Genomic DNA, 16276 nt, shown 5'->3' on the forward strand with positions numbered 1-16276 from the left:
TCATACTCTCTGGAGATGAGGCCCAGGAATCTACACTTTTATTACAACTTGCATGTATTCCTTATTATCACAAATGTCTGAGAGCCAATGCCAATTATGTTTCACAATTCTGGACAGTACAGAGCAGATTTAGGAATAGGATACTGGACCAGATAGTACAGTATGTTTTTTTCTCTAAACTCTGACTTCTTTATGAAAATGGAAAAAATAGTATCTGTCACATTTATCATAAAGCTATCATGGAAATGTTGAGAGATGGAGACATATGTGGAAGTACTTAGAGAACAATTGAAAACCATATGTAAGATATTAAGTATATCAATTAAATGGCACAGACCATCAAAGTACAAAAAAATAGTATCTCATTTCCAAACTGAGAGCAATTTAAGATAGGATGATTTAAAAGAAGCTAATTAAATGTGGTTTGCTATCCAAAATACTGCTAATTTAAGTAATTTTACCTTACTGTCCGATTCAGTTTCTGACATGGAGCTTTCAGAAGATTTATGTGAACGATTCTTCTTTTTCTTTTTTCTTTTTCCTTGTTTTTTATCCTATATAAAACATTTTTACAAACATTTGCTTTGTTTCAAAAATATAATTGATGCATTTTATTAATATAAAAACTTTATCCATGAAAGAACCAAGTTGTAAATACATGTTTTACTTAACAGTATTTTTAAAGTAAACTTTATGCCCAATGTGGGGCTTGAGCTCCTGAGCCTGAGATCAAGAGTCACATACTCTACCAAATGAGCCAACCAAGCACCCCCTTAATAACTGTGTAAAGTATAACTTATACTAACCTTCCTGTTTTATAAAAAAAAGTCAAGTAATTTGAGTCACACGTACCCTCTAGCTTCTAGTCAGATAGCATTTTAGATTTTTAAACTGTATTTCTTCTCTGATATTTTTTTTTTAATTTTTTTTTTTTTTCCAACGTTTATTTATTTTTGGGACAGAGAGAGACAGAGCATGAACGGGGGAGGGGCAGAGAGAGAGGGAGACACAGAATCAGAAACAGGCTCCAGGCTCTGAGCCATCAGCCCAGAGCCTGACGCGGGGCTCGAACTCCCGGACCGCGAGATCGTGACCTGGCTGAAGTCGGACGCTTAACCGACTGCGCCACCCAGGTGCCCCTCTTCTCTGATATTTTTAAGTGAATAAGATACATTTAGGAATATAAAAAAAACATGTTAATATTTAAGTATCTAGCTGTTCATTCCTGTCAGTGCTCTCAGTTATGGATAATTAACCAAAACCTGCAAGTCAACATTTCTAAAATATTACATAATGGATTTCCTCTTGTCATTAAATAAATTAGAGATTATTATTTCATGAGCCATCACAGGCAAACCTTACCTCATCTTCAGAATCCGAAGAACTGCTGGAAGAATCAGAGCTTGATGAAGAAGAAGATGAATACTTGACCAAGCACAAAACAATTAAAGCTTGTGAGATGCAGGAATTTTTTTATTACTAAGTCTTTCAAATACTTAACAAAATCAATCTAGTGGCTGAGAAACAGATGTTGTATTATTCTGAAGACTTAAACATTAAAAAGTGAAATGTCATACGCCCTTACACACACACACACACACACACACACACACACACACGAAAAAGGCTCAACAAAGTAACAGATATGGCAATGGTAGTCAATTTTCCCCTTTCCCTCCCTGATAGCAACAGAGGAGTTACTAGGTTATAAGGCGGGTGGCGCCTTTCTTTATATTGCTAATAGAACAAAACCACCCATATCTACCAAAGGACCTCCAGGCTCCTTGACTCATTTACAGTCAGCATACAGGTTGTATAAATTATCTTACTTTTCTTGTAAGCTCTTAATCATAACATTTAGAAAAATGGAAAACGCTCCTTGACTCATTTACAGTCAGCATACAGGTTGTATAAATTATCTTACTTTTCTTGTAAGCTCTTAATCATAACATTTAGAAAAATGGAAAACTTTTGCTCACCCTACCAGATTTCTTCTTTTCTTTTTTCTTTCTCTAAAAACAAACAAATAAAAGTACAAATCTAAATAAGCTGATGTGAGTTTTTAATATTATACTGATAGTAGTACACCCAACTGTGATATTAAAAACAACATTAAACTCTTACCTGCTTTTTTTTGGATGAGCTCTCACTTCCACTTAATAATTTCTCCCTGTGTTTTTCTAGTTCTTTCTTCCAGTTCTGCAAAAAGGTTATGAACAACATCAAAGGCTATCTATCCCCTTCTAACACACCTGATATAGATAGCTACTACTACTTCCTTCCCTCTATCCTCTATTACCTCTCACCATCTCAGCCTCTAAGAACAGGGAAAAGGTATTCCAGGTGCCAGAACCCTGTCACCAAAGAATCCTCTAAAAGCTCTTTATTAAGGGGGATATTAAAGAGTGGGAGCTCTCCAGTGCATATTGAGAAGAGGAGTAGGTATTATCACTGAAGCTGACAACTTTTTTCATTTTACAAAAAAAAAAAAGTTAGATTCTCTTTCCAGACAGTAAAAACTGAATTAACCTATATTGTACCTGAAATACTACATACATGTTTGTGACCAAAACAGGCAAACATCATGGAAAACTCAGAGTAATATGGGGCCATGGGGGCAGGGGAAGATAAAGGGAAGAACCCAGATGACCTAAATTACTGTAAGATGATTTTCCACTTTTTAATTTTTTTGGTCTTTTTATTTTAAAGAAATCGTGCATTTATATATAAACCTGTATTCAATGTACAGAGCGCCCTTAAACCTAAAAACCATGCCCGACCCTTGATTTGTTAAAAAATTATTTCTTTTTTTTTTTTTTTTCTGTTTTTAACGTTTTATTTTCTTTTTGACAGAGAGAGACAGAGCATGAGCGGGGGAGGGGCAGAGAGAGAGGGAGACACAGAGTCCGAAGCAGGCTCCAGGCTCTGAGCTGTCAGCACAGAGCCCGATGCGGGGCTCGAACTCACAGACCATGAGATCATGACCTGAGCCGAAGTCGGACGCTCAACCGACTGAGCCACCCAGGCGCCCCAATGTCATATTTCTTTTAAGAAAACGTATGTGTCTATTTTTCCAAACAGGTACTATTTACAAACCTCATTCATTTTTTCTTCAAATTCAGCCAATGCCTTGGAGCCTTTCTTTTTCTTCTCTAGTTGTTCTTTCACTTCTTCCCTTAATAAAATAGATACATAAGTTTTCAAGCAATTCAAATTAGAGATGAATACTTACAAACAAAACCAAAATTTCGTAAATAAAAAAATATTAGTATCCTAATAAACTTCCATTCCAGTGTTGACACATTTTAAAGTTCTTTGTTCATAGCCTTATAAGTCAATTATTAACACAGTCTTTCAGATAACACTGATTATTCCTTTCCCAAACATGGATTACAAGAGCTAATACACCAAACATTTGAGCACTGTTTTCAATACATTTTCCTTTAATCCTTACAACAATCCTGTGAGAAAACACAGTATTATTACACCAATTTTACGGATACGAAGCAAAGCTTGAGGCAGGTAAGAAATCTGCCTAGGGTCCCAAAGCTGATAGTTTCAGTGTTAGGGACAGCTAAGGTCTATTTAAACTACTAAATTTTTTAATTAAACATCTATTTTACAATGCACCTCTCATACTGCACAGAAGAGTTGGTACAACATGCCTGATTGCTAATTCTCAGAATGGCCTGCTTACAAGTTTGGCCCTGGCTGGCATCTGGGAACTTGGATTTTGAAGGCTCCTTACCATTCCGTTAAGAGTGGCTCACTGTGCCTATCTGTACCAATACTACTGCTTAGGCTGAACCTGTACTTCAGGAAGTCTGGAATTTTGGGATCTGATAGGGAGAGGCTGACTAGTCCCCAGTAAAAACCCTGGGCACACTGAGTCTCTATCTAATGCACTCCCCTGGTTGGCAACATTTCATGTATGTTAACACAACTCATTGCTGTAGGGGTTAAGCACATTCCATGTGACTATATAGGAAGAAGCCTTGGAAGCCTGAGCCCAATCTCCCCTGGACTTCACCCCATGCAACTTTTCTCTTTGCTGATTGTGGCTGGTACTCTTTCAGTGTAATAAGTCTTACCCAAGAGTACAACTATCTAGGAGTCCTTCTAGCAAATTACACAACTGAAGGGCTATCTTGGGGGACTCTAATACACACATAATATACTTTCTCAAGCACTTCCCCTTAAAGTTCATTTCTTCTCACCAATTTTGAAGGTAAAATGTATTTTGTTTTGGGATAATTTTCTGGTATGCTGCAACAGTCAACAACAGCATTCATGAAAACTCTAAGAGGTAGACATGGCTTACTTTCTATTTAACTCAAAGGAAGAGTCCTTGTTACATATAAGCAAAACTTTCAACTATAGTTATCCAGCTTTTAGGGACACTTACAAGCATTATGAAGCTAACAACTCTGAAACTTGTCATAAGTTATCTCAGGAGTCTGACATTTAATAATAAGACATACTAAAAAAAAAGTGAGGCCAGTGCTGTGATGCTTTATTTACAAATAATCAGAGTTACTCAATGAGGGCAAATAAAAACCCAAAAAACAATTTAAAACAAAAATTTTTTAATGGGAAATTCAACTTATTGAAAAGCCATCAGGTAAGAATAGAAACATGGCTTAACATTATCCTTCCTAACACCTACTTACACTTCAATGAAGGGCGAGATTAGTCAAACCTACCTTTTAAATAGCTTAAAACTGCAAGCTTAAGGTCTCTTTTAGGGGATAGAGAAGAGATTGATATGAAAGGTTAACTGCTAGCTCTTTAGCTACACAGGGTGGTGGCTTCTCAAATATTTGTTCTATGCTCATGCATGATGCGTATTTCATACATTGAAAAGAAAGCACCAATGAATATCACTTCAAAAAATTATGTATCTGACAATTGCTTTGCAATCAATTAAAACTGTAACAGTAACCTTTAAAAAATCTATGAAAATCTTATAAATGGTTAAATTGTTACACAAATACCAGGTAGGCCTTGGTCGATTCAGATAATCTTGGATTGTTGGCCCTGAAGACTGGATTGGACCCCTGGATCTGGCCATTGCTATTGGGTTCATATAGGCCTTGAGGAAAGAACAAAAATTAACTCAATTAAAAAAAAAAAACAAACATCAAAAATGGAAATGTTCACTTACTCACCAAGCAATTTTTATTATAAATGCATACTATGTCCAACTAAGCATGAATAATCTAACCAAATTTTTCATTACAAAAAAAATTAATACTCTATTAAGTCTCACAAGTTCAGGAGATGAATCATATCACTATTACATAGAAAAAAATTTTTTTTACCAGAGATTTAAAATTTAAAAAAAATTTTTTTAATGCTTATTTATTTCTGAAAGAGAGGGAGAGAAAGAGAGAGACACAGTGCGAAAGGGGAAGGGTCAGAGAGAGAGGGAGACAGAGAATCTGAAGCAGGCTCTAGGCTCTGAGCTGTCAGCACAGAGCCTAATGTGGGACTCGAACTCACAAATGCGAGATCATGACAGGAGCCGAAGTCAGACACTTAACTGACTGAGCTACCCAGGTGTCACCCTACCTCTTTTTTTTTTTTTTTTAACTTTTTTAACGTTTATTTATTTTTTCGAGACAGGGTGAGACAGAGCACGAACAGAGGGAGGGTCAGAGAGAGGGAGACACAGAATCCGAAGCAGGCTCCAGGCTCTGAGCTGTCAGCACAGAGCCCGACATGGGGCTTGAACTCACAGATCGTGAGATCATGACCTGAGCTGAAGTCGGACGCTTAACCAACTGAGCCACCCAGGCGCCCCCCACCTTTTTTTTTAAACTAGAGATTTAATAAAAATAATAATGATACCTCTTTCTTACTGTAAGATGATTTTATGTTTTCTCCTAAAGCCCAATAACCCCATGAGACGGTAACACTATGCTTACTGGCAAATTAAGAAACTTGGTTGCAAAATAATTAAAGATCTAACTTTATTTTTTTTTTTAAGTGTATTTATTTTGAGAGAGGAGAGACGGAGCAGGGGAGGGGCAGAGAGTGAGAGTGGGGGAGGGACAGGGAGAGGGGGGAAGGAATAGAGACTACCAAGTAGGCTCCATGCCCAGTGGGGAGCCTGATGTGGGGCTCCATCCCAGGAGAGCGAGATCATGACCTGAGTGGATATCAAGAGTCAGATGCTTAACCAACTGAGTCACCCAGGTGTCCCAAAGATCGAACTTTAAATTCATCACTTATTCTAGTATATCTTTTATCTCAGGAAATACTATGCCATACTGATGGCAATTTTACTTGCCAATTGTTAACGTCAAATATTAAATTATGGACAGACAACAAAAGAAAAAAAAACAGCAGGACTTCACCAACATTAAAATATCTGTTTATTGGGGTGCCTGGGTAGCCAGTCGGTTAAGCATCTGACTTTGGTTCAGGTCATGATCTCACAGTTTGTGAGTTGGAGCCCTGCACCGGCCTCTGTACTGACAGCTCAGAGCCTGGAGCCTGCTTCAGATTCTGTGTCTCCCTCTCTCTCTGGCCCTCCTTTGCTTGTGCTCTTGCTTTCTCTCTCAAAATAAATAAATAAACTAAAAAAAAAAAATTTGTGTATCAAAGAACACTATCAAGAATGAAAAGACAATCCACAGAATGGGAGAAAGTATTTGCAACTCACAGATCTGACAAGGAATTAATATCCAGAAATCATACAACTCAACAGCAAAAAACTCTAACAACCCAATTAAAAAATGTACAAAGGACTTATATAAACATTTCTCTAAAGAAGATACTCAAATGTCCAATAGCACATGAAGAGATGTTCAACTCCCTAGTCACTGTCCCAACCAATGACACTGACAATCCATTAATGCAAATCACGATGCAAACGCAAAGAAAATGCAAATCAAGTAGCATCAATGCAAGATGCCTCCTTGCATAAGAATGAAATTCTTTTTTTTTTAAATTTTTTTTTTTTTAACGTTTATTTAGTTTTGAGACAGAGAGAGACAGAGCATGAACAGGGGAGGGGCAGAGAGAGAGGGAGACACAGAATCGGAAACAGGCTCCAGGCTCTGAGCTGTCAGCACAGAGCCTGACGCGGGGCTCAAACCCACAGACCGTGAGATCATGACCTGAGCTGAAGTCGGACGCTTAACCGACCAAGCCACCCACGCGCCCCAAGAATGAAATTCTTAAACATGCTACAATATGGATGAACTGTGGAAACATGCTAAGTGAAATAATCCAGATATAAAAGGCCAAATACTGTATGATTCAACTTATATGAGGTATCTAGAATAAACAAATTATGGATAGAGATAGAAAGTAGAAAAGGTTTCCAGGGGCTGAAGGGGAACAAATGACTGAGAATTACTCTTTAACGGGTACAAAGTTTCTTATCTGGGATGCTGAAAAAGTTCTAGAGGGGGCAACTGGGTGGCTCAGTCAGTTGAGCATCTGGGTCAAATTTCGGCTCAGGTCATGCATGACCTCATGGTTCATAGGTTTGAACCCTGAGTCAGGCTCTGTTCTGACAGCATGGAACCTGCTTGGGAGTCTTTCTGCCCCTTCCCCCCCCACACACACATGTGTGCCCTCTCTCTCTCTCTCTCTCTCTAAATAAACTTTAAAAAAATAGTTCTGGAAATGGACAGTGGTGACACTTGTACAACACTGTGAATATATTAATGCCACTGACAAACACTTAAAAATGGCTAAGACAATGAACTTTATGTTATGTTTATTTTTACACAATAAGGAACTCTACAAAAATCAAATTCTGCTGTCTATACTGAACTTACTATGACAGAAAAACACATTTTCAGATACTTTAAAAAAAAAAAACATATCCAGACAAAATAAAGCAGGTTTCTTTATTAATGACACTATCTAGCAAAGAGATACTGTTTTATTAAAATTAACTGTGCTACATATATAAAATTTGGTCTTTAAATTAGTCTCAACTCCTTGATCCTCATATTTGGTTTTCCAAATTTAATCCAAGTCAACAATCATTTATAAAAACTCTTCCACTGTTTAAACAAAAAGAATTCTGGTCAAAAATGACTATTATCAACATTGATTTTAAGGCCTTAAACTTAAGACTTAATATTCCAAAAGAAGTGAAAGAATGTATTTGTTGCATTTTATTTAACAAAACCCTTGAAAATAACCAACATTTCCCACCCTCAAAACAAGTATGAGTTATATTATTTCCAGATTTCTCTGGCAGATCAAACAACATAAGACTACTATAAACAGTACAAACTGAGAACTAGTCCCATTCAACCGGATACTGCCTAATTAATTACATGGGATGAAAAAGTCCATTAACATAATTTTCTTCCATGCAGGAATTAATGCTAGAACTCCTAATGTCAGGCATGTTTACAGAGTCAGGGCTAGATGTGAATATCAAATCCAACTCAAGAGAGAGGCATATAGTGACATTCTTTACATCAACTGTTATGTCTTTGAGTATTTCAATCAACTGCCTCTGCTGAGAATTTCACTCAGTTCATCTGGTTCATGTGGAAATATGACAACCAACGGAAGCTGCAAAAGAGGAACTGTGGCCCAAATAATGACACTGACAATCCTAATAACCAGAAGCAAATATATGTGCAAAGCTAAGTTCATCATTTTTAAAACAGGAGATATCTATCACCTTCCCATTTCTTTGGTCCCATGTCATAACTTTAGTAGCACTTACCAGTAAAATATCTTAAGTTTAAAACTGTAAAAACTGTTTATTTCCAAAGAATGCAAATATATACAAGGATGTTCAAAACTAAATTACTAAAATAGGGAAAACTGAAAACACCCAAAGAGCCATCAAATTGAGATTCATTAATTATATATTAAAATATACCTTCAAAATGAAATACTATGTAGCCATAAAAAGAGAGATCTATAGTTTCTGATATGGAAAGATGTCTGAGATTTCCTAAATGTGAAGCAAAAGCAGGTGGCCAAAATATAAGATGCCATTTTAATGAACAACTATAGATTTTTTAAAAATCTAGATGCATTAGGGGGCCTGGGTGGCTCAGTCAGTTTAAGCATCTGACTTCAGCCAAAGTCATCATCTTGGGGTTCGTGAGTTCGAGCTCTGTGTCAGGCTCCGTGCTGACAGCTCAGACTCTGGAGCCTGCTTCAGATTCTATATCTGCCTCTCTCTACCCTTCCCTGCTCATGCTCTGTCTCTCTCTACCAAAAAAATGAATAAAACATAATAAATAAATCGATAAAATATCTATATGCATCAAAATGTAAAGGCAGATGTCCACTTTCATCATTTCATACCCTGGAAAAATTTTTTAAAAACAACAATTCATTACCTTTATAAATGAAAAAAATCAAAAAAACTACACACAAACATTATCATAATAATAAAGGTAAACAAAATGAGAAAAATTCACTCACAATACTGCCACTCCAATTCCAAGAGCTGAACTGTTTTCAAGTAAAAATTCACAAACAGTACAGTGACAACTTATCACTTTAATTAAAAAAAATTGGGGGGCGCTTGACCAGTTCAGTCAGTAGAGCATGTGACTCTTAATCTCGAGGTCATGAGTTCAAGCCCCACTTTAGGCATACAGCCTACTTAAAAAAAATCGTAACACATTCACCATGTTTTACAGTCTTCAAATATACTTGCATGTATCTTAAAAGTACATTAACATTTTTATGTTATGTCTACTGTGAAATTGCTTCCCTCAAGTACATACAGTCTGTCTTACGGTTTACTTTTCAGAGGAAAATTAAATAGTAAAGTAGTATATTCACATCCTAAGACTATTAATCACAGACAACTTATGATACAATTAAAAGAGCTATCACTGTCTATGTAATAGGCTTAACATAAGCTTTTGATTATAAACACTATCCTTAGTTCGCTTAAGTACACTCCAAATATCTCAATTATTTATTTCAACTATAACAGTAATATTTATTTTAAAAAACAGCAAAGGGCACCTGGGTGGCTCAGTTTCTCAAGCATCCAGGTCTTGATCTCAGCTCAGGTCATAAGCCCCTCATTGGGGGGCTCTGAGCTGACAGCAGGGAGCCTGCTTGGGATTTTCTCTCTCCCTCTCTCTCTGCCCTTCCCCTGCTCATGTGAGCACTCTCAAAACAAATAAAACTTTTTTAAAAATAGCAATATTTATTAAAGACATCTTATATGCCAGGCTCCTTGCAAAAACACTTGATGGTCTGTTCTCATAATCAATAAGCAACAGTGCTTCTTTTTACTATGAACAGAAAGGCTTTTAAAACAAAAAAATTAATTTTACAAAGATAAAGTCTTTTTGCTTATTATGCAGCAGCGTTAAAAACAATGTTCTTAACATTAAGGGGCTGGGTGGTTAGGCACCAGTTAAAACACAGAAATTGTGCAATTTCTCGAACTGTCTCACTATGACTTAATCACATTAAATGCTGTGACCTTACAAATCAAATACTTGTATTCATATATAACTAGAATTGTCTATGGCTCCAAACTGCTGCATGAGTTTGGTAACAATGCAATTTGCTTTTGAAATTCAGGATAGCAAATCAAACTGAAGGAATAGGTAAGTGGGCAGGTACTGAAAAGAGCAATGTGAGAACAAAATGTGCAGAACTTCATTTGTTACTTTGATTACCTATTTTTATCTAGAGGATACATCTGTTTTAGAGGGCACAAAGTAACCAAAAAGAACATGAAACTTCTGGAAAACAATGAGGACAAAGGGTGGCCATTATCAATTTAACAGCTCTTCATAAATCTTGAGAACTAAAATGTTCAGTTAAAAAACTAACTGTTCAAGAATGTACAATACCTAGAACAAACCCTAATGTAAAGTACGGACTTCAGGTGAAAATGATGTGGCCAGATAGGTTCATCAACTATAACAACACCCTTCAGAGCAGGGTTGCAAGTAGGGGGAGGCTGTGCGTAACGTAACTGTGCACATGGAATATATGGGAACTCTCTGCACTTACAGCTCAATTTTGCTGTGAATTCACAACTGCTCTGAAAAATCTATTTTTTTAAAGATTTTATTTTTAAGTCATCTCTACACCCAACGTGGGGTCAAACTTACAACCCTGAGATCAAGAGTCTCATGCTCTACTGACTGAGCCAGCCAGGCACCCCAGAGTAAGTCTTTAAAAAACAACAAAAACAACAACAAAACTTTCAACCTGGACTTTATGGCTTTTTTAGAAAGCAATTCTATCATCTTTAGAACTATGAATTTACCATCAATGTATGAAGAAAAACATGCCATTATTTTCAGAGGCAAACATTCATTTTATTTAAAACCAAGAGTTATAATGGGGTGCCTGGGTGGCTCAGTCCACTGAACTCTTGATTTCAGCTGGGGTTGTGGTGTCACAGTTGTAGGATCAAGCCCTGCACCAGGCTCCACACTGGGCATGGAGCCTGCTTGGGATTCTCTCTCTCCCCTCTCTTTGCCCATCCCCTGCTCATGTGTGTGTGCTCTCTCTCTCAAAACAAACAAACAAATAAACAAACATTTAAAAAAAACCCTAAAAGTTATGATATACTGAACTAAGTACCAAATGACCCAAGTTTTGGTCCCAGTTTAAACAGTTCCATCTATGGTCAACTATTTTTGAAAAAGTAGGAAAGAATCAACAAATGGTGCTGGACATCACCACACAGAACATACAGAATAAACCTGGACCACTTTCCTACAGCATACACAAAAATAAATTCAAATGTGTGACATGAAACAATCAAAATCCTAGAGAAGAATACAGGCAGCAACTTCTCTGACCTTGGCTGTAGCAACTTCTTACGAGACACACTGTCCCAGGAGGCAAGGAAAACAAAAGCAAACATGAACTCCTGGGACTTCATCAAGATAAAAAGCTTTTGCACAGGGAAGGAAACAATCAACAAAAGTAAAAGGCAGCCTACAGAACTGGAGAAGATAATTGCAAATGACATATCTGATAAAGGGTTAGTATCCAAAATCTATAAAGAACTTATCAAACTCAACACCCCAAAACACATAATTCAGTTAAGAAATGGGCAGAAGACATGAATAGACATTTTTCCAAAGAAGACATCCAGATGGCTAACATGCACATGAAAAGATGCTCAACATCACTCAACATCATCATGCTCAACATCATCAGGTAAATACACATCAAAACCACAATGAGATACCACCTCACACCTGTCATAAGGGCTAAAATTAACACAGGAAACAACAGATGTTGAGGATGCAGAAAAAGGGGAACCCTCTCACACTGTTGCTGGGAATGCAAACTGGTGCAGCCACTCTGGAACAATCATACTGGAAAACAGTATGGAGGTCCCTCAAAAAGTTAAAAATAGAACTACCCTATGGACCCAGCAATTGCACTACTAGGTATTTACCCAAAGGATACAAAAATACAGATTCGAAGGGGTATGTTCTCCTTGACGTTTCTAGCAGCATTATTAACAATAGCCAATGGATAAAGAAGATGTCTCTCTCTCTCTCTCTCTCTCTCTCTCTCTCTCTCTCTCACACACACACACACACACACACACACACACACACACATACACACAGGAATATTACTCAGCCATCAAAAAGAAAGAAATCTTGCCATTTGCAACAACATGGATGGTGATAGACTCTATCATGCTAAGCGAAATAAGTCAATCAGAGAAAGACAAATACCATATGATTTCACTCTTATGTGGAACTTAAAAAACAAAACAGATGAACATATGGGAAGGGGGTTAAAAAGAGAAGGAAATGGGAGCCTGGATGGTTCAGTCGGTTAAGCATCCGACTTTCGCTCAGGTCATGATCTCATGCTCATGAATTTGAGCCCCACATCTGGCTCTGTGCTGACAGCTGGGAGCCTGGAGGCTGCTTCGGATTCTGTTTCCCTCTCTTTTAGCCCCTCCCCAAATCACATACACTCTCTCTCCCTCTCCTTCTCTCTCAAAAATAAACATTAAAAAAAAGAGAGAGAGAGGGAAACAAACCATAAGAAACTCTTAATGAAAGATAATAAAACCGAGGGTTGATGGAGGGAGGTGGGGGATGGGCTAAACCTGTGATGGGTATTAAGCAGGGCACTTGTTATGATGAGCACTAGGTATTATACTTAAGTGCTGAATCACTAAATTCTACTCCTGAAACCAGTATGATACTACATGTTAACTAACCAGAATTTAAATAAAAATTTGGAAGAAAAAAAGTTCCATCTCCTCCTCCATGCAACGAGAACACAAAATTAGACAATCTGTCTTCTAAATCTTAATTTCATGTTTTCGTTCCCACCTTTAAATTTTTTTTTAATGTTATTTGTGAGAGAGAGAGAGAGAGAGAGAGCGTGCAGGAGAGGGGCAGAGAGAGAGGGAAACAAAGAATCTGAAACAGTTGGGTCCAGGCTCTGAGCTGTCAGCACAAAGCCTGACGGGGGCTCAAACGCATGAACCTCGAGATCATGACCTGAGCCGAAGTCAGACACTCAAATGACTAAGCCACCCAGGCGTCCCTCTTTTCCACTTTTTAACTGCAAATAAAATGTTACCAGAACACTCTATGCCACAAAAGCATACCAACTAATAAGTAGAGCCCAGAGTTATTATCAAAATGTTCTAGTAAAATGAAGCTAATCTGAAAAGTTTCAAATGCTTTAAAGGTATGTGTAAAGCAACACTTCTCCTAAGTAAAACAAAGACAAAACATCTTAGGCCTCTATATGAAACCATATCCAAGGTCTGGTGATTTCTAAATTTTCAAGTCCACAGTTTAAAGAGTCAAAACACTCTGAACACCTCAAACCTAATAAGGATGCTCCATCAGAACACCATTTCAACCCTATGAGAAACTGGATACCACAAGGTCTGACCCACAGCCAGGAAAGCAGGAGAAAAGAACATTCCTTAACATTGTAATCAAAGTTCACCACTGTGGTTCCTAAACATCTTTGATTATGAGTAGTATATAAAATTAAAACGAATGTTTTGAATAAATGTCACCATATCATAAAAGGAAAGCTCTTTTAGTAGCCCTCCCAACCCAAAAAGGCAATAATCATTGAATATAAAAGTTCATTAAATTTGGTACATTAACTCTTTTTTAACGTTTATTTATTTTTTTTGAGATACAGGGACAGAGCATGAGCGAGGAGGAGTACAGACAGAGAGAGAGAGAGAGAGGCACAGAATCCAAAGCAGGCTCCAGGTACTGAGCTGTCAGCACAGAGCCCGATATGGGGCTGGAACCCACCAACCACAGATCATGACCTGAACCAAAGTCGGACACTTAAGTGACAGAGCCACCCAGACACCCCAATTTAGTACACTAACTTTAACTGCATTTATTTTTTTTCATTTTGCTGCTCGGTGGTTAAAAGTTGATCACAAATCCAGGAACTTGAAGGCTGCAACCTAAGTTTATTGTTAATCCCTAATGTTTACGGTCCATCCAGTCTGATTTATAATTCAGACTTTCCAAACCAACCTAGTAGCCATCTAGAATGCCTTCTTCCCATCTCCTCCTGTCTAAAGTACCTTCTCTTTCGAATGCCTTCAAGAACTTCGAAACTGCATCATGTTATTTCTTACATTCCTGTGTCTCTTTTATCTCATTTACTAGAACAACTTCCATGCCAAACGTTCTCTGGCCATTTGCCTTTTGCGGTTTCAACTATTCTGCAAAGCTGTGGATAACACTAATGCCCCTTTACAGAGGCTCAGAGAAGAAAAACAACTTATCCTAGTCACCCGACCCCTGAGGGCCCAAAACTGACATTGCCGTCTATACCTGACTTCAAAGGCAATTGTTTTTCACCCTTCATTCCTACACAGGTCCTACTAAGTGCCAGGCAGTGCTAGGCGCTGAGGACACGAAGCCAAATGTTTCGATCCTGGTCCTCAAACGGGAGTCTACCTGCCGCTAAAACTAGGCGCGCAGCAAGCCCAGAAAAAGGAGCTGCGCCTGAGGCCTCCGCCCCTCCATCCCACCAGCGTGCGCACGACAGGGGCGCGGAGCCAGATCTTCCATACCGGGTAGGGGGCCAGTCCCGGGGCCTCCGTGGGCCTCAGACTTACGACAAACGTACAGGAGACAGAACTCCTCCAGCCCTTGTAGCTGTAAAAACTGAGCACTGCTAGTCGGAGTACCGGAGGAAAGGGAGCTAGGGAGCACTGCCAGAAGGTGCGGCGGGGTTGAAAAAAAGAGGGGGACACGGGAAGAGGAAAGAGGGGACAGAGAGTGGGGGGCCCGAAAGCGCCAACTGCGTGCTCGGCGCACGCGCGTCTGGGGCCGAAGGGGATGGGGGGAGTTGGATCTCCAGGCTCGAGGTCCGAGCGACGCCGCTGACCCTCAGGCCCCGTCGGGGAGAGCAAGGGGTTCTGCTCCCCTGCCGCCGGCCCCGCGTCGCCTCACTGTTTTCCCCACTCAGTACTCACCACTCGATTGTCCCGCTTCCCCATGGTGCGGGACTAAGCGCACAGTCAGACGCCGAGAAAGATCAAGCCAGAGAGGCGGCCGAGATGGGCCCGCCGCAGGTCCTTCTGCCTACTCCCCACCCTGCCCAGAGAGAGGCGCCTCGCGAACCTAGCGGCCGCACCCGACCACAGCGCCACCTGCCGTTGTGGAGGAGAGGAGGGCGCCGGCGATCACCCGCTTCTCCCAGGCTTCTCCTGGCGGATTCCTGTTCGTTACCACCCAGCCCCGGGCCGGCCGCCCCTGCTCTTCTATACTGCGTTCTCACCGACTCGGCTTAGACGTTTTTACTCTCTTCCATTCCTTATGCGCTGAAATCCTTACTCTAGGGGATACAAAGATTATCCCAACGCTTACTGTGGGCTTAACATAGTGCAAGTGCTGGCGGTGAAGTGAAGACCAGGACAGACATGTTCCCTCACAGAGTCCGGCCGGTGGGCAATTCATAGACTAGGTGATGGGAAGCTGGATATGGTGGACACGAAGATGATTAAAACACACCAAACCTGCTTTCAAATAGCCTGTCTACAACCTGCTAGGGGATATACATACACAGAGCCAACTTTATTGCACGATGTGTCATAATAACTTAAGTACGGTACTAAAACTTCAAGGGAGGTGATCTGGGTTCCAGAGAAGGAGCCAAGTATTTATCGACATGGTGAGAGCTGGGCCACTCTGGGCCCATCTAAGCACAATGTCATTAGAAAGTAATCGAAAATCAACTTTAATCTTTTTTGGACTCTTGAAAAAAAGCAAAATAGGCTTATATCATTATATACATGAACACTCCTTAAAATTATCTTTCCTAG

The 16276-nt window shown here is 39.2% G+C and overlaps 1 protein-coding gene across 2 annotated transcripts in view; it reads right to left on the reverse strand.

Moving 5' to 3' along the window:
* FAM133B (family with sequence similarity 133 member B) overlaps positions 1–15547 on the reverse strand; it is a 29999-nt gene extending 14452 nt beyond the window's left edge. For both annotated transcript variants that reach the window (XM_047850941.1, XM_047850940.1), the window contains exons 1-7: positions 15428–15547; positions 4995–5092; positions 3097–3175; positions 2125–2199; positions 1980–2012; positions 1363–1425; positions 462–554 (exon numbers count right to left, since the gene is read on the reverse strand). In XM_047850941.1, the coding sequence (XP_047706897.1) occupies positions 462–554; positions 1363–1425; positions 1980–2012; positions 2125–2199; positions 3097–3175; positions 4995–5092; positions 15428–15451 (465 nt within the window). In that variant the 5' untranslated portion in view covers positions 15452–15547. The remainder of the gene's footprint in view (positions 1–461; positions 555–1362; positions 1426–1979; positions 2013–2124; positions 2200–3096; positions 3176–4994; positions 5093–15427) is intronic.
* Between the last annotated feature and the right edge of the window lie 729 nt (positions 15548–16276).

The sequence above is a fragment of the Prionailurus viverrinus genome, chromosome A2 (genome assembly GCF_022837055.1).
Source record: "Prionailurus viverrinus isolate Anna chromosome A2, UM_Priviv_1.0, whole genome shotgun sequence".
Taxonomy (NCBI): Eukaryota; Metazoa; Chordata; class Mammalia; order Carnivora; family Felidae; genus Prionailurus; species Prionailurus viverrinus.